This window comes from Nomia melanderi, chromosome 2 (genome assembly GCF_051020985.1).
Source record: "Nomia melanderi isolate GNS246 chromosome 2, iyNomMela1, whole genome shotgun sequence".
In the NCBI taxonomy this organism is placed as follows: Eukaryota; Metazoa; Arthropoda; class Insecta; order Hymenoptera; family Halictidae; genus Nomia; species Nomia melanderi.
This window is the reverse complement of record NC_135000.1, coordinates 31,614,974-31,624,169: the sequence shown is the minus strand read 5'-3', so window position 1 is coordinate 31,624,169 and position 9,196 is coordinate 31,614,974. Positions and strand designations below refer to the sequence as shown.

The 9,196-nt window shown below is 48.7% G+C and overlaps 1 protein-coding gene across 1 annotated transcript; it reads left to right on the top strand.

Moving 5' to 3' along the window:
• Positions 1–1,036: 1,036 nt before the first annotated feature.
• On the top strand, positions 1,037–8,327 carry LOC116429913 (uncharacterized). Its single transcript, XM_031983438.2, has 3 exons — positions 1,037–1,971; positions 5,641–5,857; positions 6,135–8,327. Exons 1-3 carry the CDS (start codon positions 1,485–1,487, stop codon positions 6,457–6,459), a joined length of 1,029 nt encoding a protein of 342 aa, XP_031839298.1. The 5' UTR covers positions 1,037–1,484; the 3' UTR covers positions 6,460–8,327.
• Positions 8,328–9,196: the final 869 nt, after the last annotated feature.

Here is a 9,196-nt window from a genome sequence, read left to right as displayed (position 1 = left end):
TGCCCCGGCTACCATTGATCCCCGATACCATTCTTAATTGTTCGATCGAAAATTTCGTCCGAGCCGCAAATCGGGAGTAAATACTTGATCGAAGTAGCACTCCCTGGTGGAAAGGACGCGACGCGTCACGCGCGATACCTGGAAGACGTCTCCTCGCACCCCTTCGCGCGCCCCTTCGAAAAACGCTGAAAGATTCCCACTCCCAGCGGCCGTCGCTCATCGCCTCGACGCGGAAAGCTCCGCTGAACCGTCTATTGGCTCGGTCCGGAAAGCACAGTCGCGGAGAGAGGCGTGGATTGGTCGTAGGGCGAGGCTTGCGTCGTGACGGAAACGTCGCCGGGCGTCGCGGCTCCGACCTGGAGCTCGCGCAAAGCTCCACCTACGCCGCGACCCGCGAAACACGAATTCCTCGCTGATCAACGCTCCCCTCGGACTGCTGGAGGATTCTTCAACGATTCACCGTTTGCGCTAGACGGTTATTTACAGCGGATATTGAACATTTACCGATCAGATGCAGACGCGATTCTTCGAAACTATCCGATAAGAATACATACGTGAATTAAGTATTCAACGGATTTCGATGTATGAAATCGAGTCGCGCGACCAACAGTCGGGTATCTCTTCCGTGCAAACGGAAGGTAAAAAGGACCGCGAAGCGGAAAACGATGAAAATATAGCGATAAACTTGATACGTGTTACGATAGGACTTCGAAGGAGTTAAAAGTGTATAATCGCATGGGTCGAAAGTAGCGTTCCAGAGGACCGGTGGCGCGCCTCGAGCAAGGAGGTCCGTAGGAGACGCGTAACAAACCGCGTCGCGGCCGGCGTGGAAGGAAAGATCGCGGATCGCGGATCGCGACTCGCCGCGACTCGCCGCGACTCGCCGGTTAGTGGAGGGATGTTTCTGGTGGGGGTGGGCCGGCATAGAAGGGGAAGACCACCGGCGCGGAGGGGGTCGGGGGCGGCGAGAGAGGCCACGGTTCAAGTGGCCGCGGGGCCAATTCGAAAAATAAGTCTCCGCGCGCGACAAGCACACTTCACCGAAGCACGCTCGTCGCGGAAGGGCGCGGGCCTCCTCGAGTGCTCGCGGATGACAATTAATAACGGCGGACGGTGCCGGTGTTTCTGCACCGGGCGTAGATTACGCGTACGCGGAAGTTCGCGGCGCGAGTCAGTCGCGCGGTGACTCTGTCGGGACGTGGTTGATCGTGGACCAAACCTTCGGAACTGTTCTGTGTCAAGGATTAAGAGAAACTCGAAGAAACTCGAAGAAACTCGAAGCTGAGCGAGTATCGGTGATACCGTAAGCTTCGAACATGTTCGAGAATCGTGACCGCCCGTTGGTGTAGATCATTGGCAATTGCTCGAGAGGATGGAAGACAGAGTATCGCCGGAGCTGTGAACGTTCAAAGAGTGTAACGGAGATTGTACGCTTCGTCGACGGACTGTTCGCGGTTAGGGTTTCACAGTGTTTCGCGAAGGACATGTCGGGTAGAGACGAGACGATGGAGGACGAGAAGCGCAGCGAAGCCTCGCCGAAGCCCTCTCAGCTGACTCCTTTCAGCATTGCCGATATTTTGAGTCGGAGAACCTTTAGTCAGGAACAACGTTCCTCGGACCTCGAGGAATCGCGAGGGGTGTCTTTCGTCAAGAAATCCCATCGAGAGTACGAGTGTTCGGAGAGCGATCCGAGGGAAGGACACTCGGAGCAGGATCGGAGCCAGTTGCCAAGATTCTCCAGGCTACCGTCACCCGATCTCAGCGTGGCCAGGGAGCTGGATATCTTGACGAGGAATCTCGTCCACGCGAATATCTCGAACTTTCCTACTATTCCACACCTGGCGCAGGGAACCTTCAAACACCTCGAGAGCCTGGGCAACATGGCTGCCTATCAGCCGGCGAAGGACACGAGGGAAGCTTCTCAGAGGCAGCAGGATCAAGCACTGGACATGAGCAAAAATAAATATCTGGGTAAGTCGAGAAATCCTAGTAAACCATTCCGCACCAGTGCTTGGTCCTCGATGTTTCTGCATTCTTGCGAATTACGAAACAGAGAAATCTGACGAAATATCAAGTATAGTTGACGCTAGAACCACCAGACTTCTCGAGACCGATCAACGAAAGTTCAATGATGATTCTCCGACGATCATCCACGAATACGAAAGGTGCGAATGAATCAGCTAAGAATACGCGATGAATCAGTTTCTTTTGGAAAACAGATTGTACGTCTGTCGAGACAGTGCGTCTTATCGGGTGAAACTTGCCCTTTTTTCCACTCTATTAAATTCCTGATTGTATAGTACAATGGCAACATGTAATTAGAACGGTCTCGATTAGATTGATGCCAGTAGATAAGGATGCATTGCCATATAGGTGGTAGATATTAACAGGAATGACTTACTTTTCTTTGGTATCTGAACAGAAACCACTTAGTTCAGATAAGTAACCACTTACGTAGCTCTAGAATTTTTTCATCGGATGTTTACCCAGCTTTTCGCGGGTCGTGCGTACAAATAGCTAGGAAAAAGAATCTTTATTGTATGGCGAGAGTAACGTCATCGAACCTATCGTCTCCGATAGAATTCCCATGTATTTCCTTGGAATTCGCGCGAGTGGTTCGACGACAAGGATTCCCTCTGAAGAGCCTAATTCGCGTTCATACGAGGCACCGGTACCGCACAGACCGAACGGGCAGCAGAACCTAGTCGCGCAACGACGAGAGCCTCGAGATAAGAAGTCTAACTATCGCAAACGATAACTAACCGAAAGCCGACGAGTTAAGCGAGTGACCAGGGCCACTTAGAGCGAAGAATCCGGCCGCTGGACGGCCGAGAGACAGCCTCCCTTCTGGAAGATCGTGTGTCTGCCACGAGGATGTACGCTTAAGAGATCATTTAGGCCCGCTTTCCGTTCCAACAGGCGAGCTTTTCAAGGGTGGGGGGAGTTTTTTTCCAGTTAACCCGAGCGCAGATAACGTGATCGAATGTAATTTTAGTAGCATAAGTGGTGCTCGACCCGGCAGACGTCACAAGTGGCCGGCACTCTACTTCTTGCACTTGTTCCGATCCCCGGGGCCACACTGTTGCGCACTGTCTCGAGCCGGTCGAGGATCCACGGATCGGAAGCAAAAACAAATTTAGATCAAGGCTACGACGGGCACCGATTCCGTGGAAACGCGTCTTTTTCTCCGGCGTCGCGATCGATTCGATTCGGGGATTCTTTCGGATCCGACGGTCGCGGAGGATTTCGGGGTTGAAGCTGGCTGACGAGTCGTATCCGAGAGTGATCGAGTTACCATTAGATTTCACCTTGTTTTCAAGCAATCGATCGCGTTTCGACGAACAATTATTATTACCGATCGAAACCTGTGTACCTTCGATGGCAGATCTTGAAAATTTCACGAACAAGTACATTAAAAATGGTGGGAAAAATAGTTGCTCGAAAACAGCCGGTTACCGGTTGTACGAGAATCGAAAGATTGGAATTTTTCGATTTGAACGTGCAATTTTGTCGGAGAATGGCGGACCTTCGAAAAGGAAAGCACGATTTCCACCCTCTTAACGGGGATGATGATTAGGTCAGTGTCAGATTCGTGAGAGAATCCTGGCGAACCCACAATTAAGCGACTCCCTTGGTACCTTGAACTGGTTCGTCCGCGACAATTTTTCATCGCTCGAGGGTGAGCAGGAGTGGGCACGAGCTGGCACCGTTTCAAGGCTGGCTCGCCGAGCTACGAACCCCCTTTAGCGGCCATCGTTCCTGGGAATATCACTTAATACGGTAATGGACAGGATACCCGGAGCAGCGCGTAATCGGGGCACCACTAGAGTCCCGATGTTTCCTGTTGCCATTAATCTTCAGTCACTTAGAATAGATTTTTCGGGGTTCGTACCTTTCCTAGCTTCCTTCAACATCATTAGGTGTGTACCGGCAGGTATCATCGATTCGAAAGAATCCTTAATTGTATTCAATTGTATTACAATTGTACTGCAATGAGAACTTTCGTCTATGGAAATGATAGAATTGGCTCTAATACGCGTCGCAATTAATAATACTTGACACGTGTACAAAGAATTACCGTGATCTCCTGGAGCAAAGCCGCGGGGTTCGACGATTCGACAAACAACGATTATATTTCATTCGGCCAGTGGTTAAGGCCCATATCAATTTATTTGAGAATCGACGAGCGTCGCTTCAGAAGGTACGAAGGGTCATCTCGGTGTAATCGGAGTGCGGGCAAACGGCACTTGCTCCTCTCGAACACTCTCGATGTAGGACGCGTAGGTTGTTTGACGAGCGTCAGAGGAGGGACGCATTAGCCGGACGAGATGGCATGGAGTTGACGTCGAAAGTGATCAAATATAGATCTCTCTAAATGCTTCGAGCCCCCCCATCAGCTGCTGCCGATAAACATTGACGCAGGACCATGTACGAAATAATTATGATCTCAGCCGGGATCTTCGAAATTCATATTTTTTCCTCGCTGTGTCCCTTCACTTTGAAATCTCTGGGGCTAACTTTGAGATTCTCGAACAAGAGATTTCCTTCGAACAATGACACACCTCATACGACTATCCCGAGGCAATCGTCATAATATTTGAAAGTATTCAACAATCAGCCGTCGTCACCTTGGTATTTCAAACTTTTTCTCTAGACTCTTTCGATCGGCCAGCTCTCGTTCCATTCGATATTCTCAGTTTTCGCATACAAGCGTCGATATTTCCATCGATACTGCTCACTCTCGATGCTATTAAAACGTATTTGAACTTTGGCCGCAAGATTTCTCGATGAAAACCGATTGACCAAAGAACGAAAGGATACCCCGGAATCATTCGAGACACCGATATCTCTCGAACCCGTCGTTTCAGGTCGGACTTGAAATCGCCGAGAGAAACGATTAGCCCAACAACGTTCGCCGAAAGTATTCGCGATTCGCGTAACAATATCGCGTCCCGATTGACGAGGCGGGCAACTTTCGGACGTATCGATGCGTCGAGGAACAAAGTCGCCGGCCGCCAGGCGACCAAGTAGAAAATTTTCGGTCGGATGGGTGGCGCAGGATTGCACTCCGGTGCGACCGGTTAAACTTAGAGAGGAGAATTACCGTGGAACAGGAGCGTAAACATGTCGGAGTAGCGAGTGCACGTGTTAATGTTTGAACGAGACATCAAACGCAGCCGGATCACTCCCTCTCTCTCTCTCTCTCTCTCTTTCTCTCTGCCTCTGCCTCTCTCGTTGTTTCTCTCGGTCGGAGCGCTCGCCGCTTCTATGGCTGTCCGAGGATGGTTACTAGCTCGTTGGTCCACCTCTGGCTGCAATCCCTCTCCGCGAGGCAGCCTAAAACGTTTGATTTACGATCGCGGTAGATCATCGGCTTCCGATCAGGCGGTTTGTTTGCTCGGGAAATTTCGAAAACCGCCAACTTTGCAGCCTCTTTGCGACTCGGGTTTCGAGTGTAAGCTTTCGATAGCCCATAGGCGATCCTGGAGCAACCTTGTACGCGCCGTTTCACCGAAACCTGCGAATTATTATTATTATTAGATCGGTTAGTCGTTTACCTGCGCTTACTAGATTCGAGTTTCCATACAGTATAATAGAATTAATAGATTGCTTTTTGGTTGGGATCGCTGACATTCGCAGAGGACACGGAAGAAGACATGTTCGAGGCGCAGAGCCACGGGCAAAATCTCCAGAGCAGGAAGAAACGGAGCAGAGCAGCGTTTTCCCACGCGCAGGTGTACGAGCTCGAGAGAAGATTCGCGGCGCAGAAATATCTGTCAGGTCCGGAAAGGGCAGATCTCGCTCGAGGGTTGAAGCTGACGGAGACTCAAGTGAAGATTTGGTTTCAAAATAGACGGTAAGACGAACGACAGAGCTCTGAATACCGTGCGACGTCGCTTTTCGAACGATCTGTACCTAGTGATCTAGATTGGAACTCGAATACTTGTTTGAATTCGAATCGTTCAATTTGAATATCTACTCTATTCCATTGTTGATTTGTTAATCGAACGCGAAAGGTTTAATTAAAATGCGAAATCCCCGACTTCGACGAGACTCGATGAGATCCCGATAGCCGCTGCTTCAAGATCGAGTAGCCGAACAAAATTCGATTAACCAGGACGATCTGATTGCAGATACAAGACCAAGAGACGACAGCAGCAGGAGCTCGGCGCGCTGGTTAATTCCGGAAACGCGAGGCGCGTGGCGGTTCGCGTTCTCGTGCATCCGGACGAGCATTTGAGGGGATTGCCACTTCGTGGTTCCGGGCAACTTCCCGGGCAAATGTCGAGCCCGCAGATTCATCCCGCGAACAAAGCGCTCGGCGGTTTCCCGTACTACTGCCTCCCCTATCATCCCCTGCTCTGCCCTCCCCTTCACTCCGGTCATATTCAGGTGCAAAACACGATCGCGCCGGACCTCGATCCCAGCCAGCTCGCGAAGATCAACGACGAGAAATAGACCGTCGAATTTCACCGTACACCCGATAAATACCGGTGATCGAGACACCATTTCTCATCGATCGTTGTTCCGTTCAACGGACCTTCGGATTTTTCTTCTTTTCAAAGGGGCTATAGTTTGCTTTCTTCCCGTTCACTCGAACAATCAAACTTCGTTTCCGCGTTCTTTCCGAACAAACGTTCGGGGAGAATAAGGGAATTAGCAAAATCAAATGTACTCCGTAACAATTAGTCTCGTCGGCTTTTCGTTAAGCGTCATGGTGTAACGAGGGAATGTAAAACCATGCGACATACCTAATCCCTCTTACACCCGACAAACTGTTTAATTGGCCAGGATACCCGATAAGAGAGTATGCGTTACTTACCGTTAGAACCGTTATACTTGCATCGAAGCGACAGTTTCCAACGACATTTTGGCCAATTTAATAAAACGCTCCGTTAAGTTTCTGTTGGATACCTAAGATTAAACTAGTCCATTCGTCCATTTTCGTTTGAATTATCGTTCGTTCGCAGTAGAACGAGATCGAATGGTATCGGAGTGGTTCGGAAGATTACGATCGTTGTTACCGTTCTTCGAGATTGTTTTAGCTAGCGTTGCGATCGAGTACTTACCGGTAACTTCTAGTTGACTACATCTAGCTGCTAGTAATTGTGAAACAATTATTTTCATCCTCTACCGCTTTCGTTTCTTGAACCGAAGAGAAAACTACGCCAGTTCGGGTGACCAGTGTGTGTATTTAATGAAACGCATTCACTGCCAAGGATCTATTGAAATCCCTCTGAATAATGTACTTTGTTCGAATGAAAATTTCGTTGGATCTCGTAAACTGTATGGAAAATTTGGTTGATCGAGAAGCTAGGTAACTCGTTTGTGGCAGTGGATGCGAAGCTAGTCCATTGTAACTCTAGAGCGTATAGAGTCTACACCGTTCGTTTGCCGCAGCCAAAGAACAAACATTATACAAAGTTCGATTTTCGTGTGAAAAATCTAAAAGTTCCAGTCCTCGCATCGAGCATTTGGCGCATAGATGCGCAACCGACGACGACGATGATGCCGTTGTTATCGTAATTAACAGCTATTAATCACTTTTAATCGCACAGCCACTCGGAAATAACGATTCAAAGATCACGGTTATCGATTGTTCTGTCGACGTAGCGTGTCCGGACAACTCGACACCGTCAGCGTATACGTTCGCAATAAAGTTACTTATAAACGTTATCGTAAACTAGGAAGAGGATCGTGTAAATTAGCGTGTAAATAACTGTATAAAATGCAATACGAGTATCGGTGGACGGTCTTCGCTTATTTATTATCGGCCGTGGAATCGCGTCGACGCTATTATCGAGAAATTACCACTGGAACTACCGGACGGATATCGAAACGATCCGTACGAGCATGTTTATTTTGCAATTTATCGCAATCGGTAAATCCATTTGTAAAATTCACTGTTGCGAATTGTAAAAAGTTTCTGAGAAATTCTAAGCAAGTTGGACGAATGAGTTGGTGGTAGTTCCCGTGTCGATAGAAATTGTTTTCCTTTATCAGCGATCGTTAAAAAGAAATCGAAGCGTTCCAGCGCGGCCGCCGTCAACGATCGATCGCGGCGCACGTGCAATAGAAATCAGAGTGCACCGATACTGTTGTACGATTAAGCGTTATTACACTTTTATTATAAGCGAGCGCGCCCGACAGCGATTGTTCCCGCGCGCCCATGTGATGTGAATACAGATCTATGCGATTATGTCAAGTGGTTCATTGAAAAGGGAAATGCGGAATAAATAAAGGAGGGGAAAAAGTCTGGCAAAAAAGAAACAGAAAAAGAAAAGGGAAAAGAAAATGAAAAAGAAAGAGAAAAAGAAAACGCACGCTGTTGTCTTCCTTTTTACCCTTCTCGACGAACGTCTGCGTCACGGCTACGGGGGACCGTAAAAAACTTGACGCGCTTGACCCGGGACATCGCGACGAACAAGTAGTCCTCGTTTTTTTTAGCGTGCGCTCGTGAACGCTATCGCGCGTGAACGACTTATTTCGAACGATTGGAAATTATTTTGAATCGAGTTCTTACGTTAGATTAACGATTAGTTAATTAGTCGAAAGAAGAGATTAGCGATTATTTGGAAGAAACGATTCACGGAAGACGGATGTTGTTTGGATTGCAATTCATAAGAGATAAATCGATTCGAGTGACTCTAAATGGCTCGGTGCCGGGTTTAAAGTGAGTGCATTGGAAGCGTCCATCGAAGATCGCGATCGGTTCAATCGACGTTCCATCAGTCACGATGTGGAACCGACTTTCCCATAAGGGTTTTAATAGCTCCGTCTGGGTGGGCCCGGCAGACATCGGATCTGTTTATTCAGACGCGGAGACGAGCAGACTTAACCGAGGCTCGGGGAAAAAAGGAAAAAGGCTAGATCCGACACTCATCTGTTATAAACAAAGGAGTTACATTATCCTCCGCGGAAGGGTCTTTACGCCTCCACCGCGGTGCACCGGCCCGATCTGCATAAAAAGAAGGGCGCGAAGCGAAGCAAAGCGAAGCGAAGCGAAGCAAAGCGACGCCGACGGAATATCACCCCGCGCACCCTCGACGAAATATCTTACTTCAATTTTACTGCGCTCCACTCTTCTTATCCACGCGGGAAATATCGTTTTTATTCATCTGTTTAGTTTACAGACTCGACGTCTGCATGTTGTTTCACTTGGAAAACCATTTTTTTTTTCTCGAATAGACACATT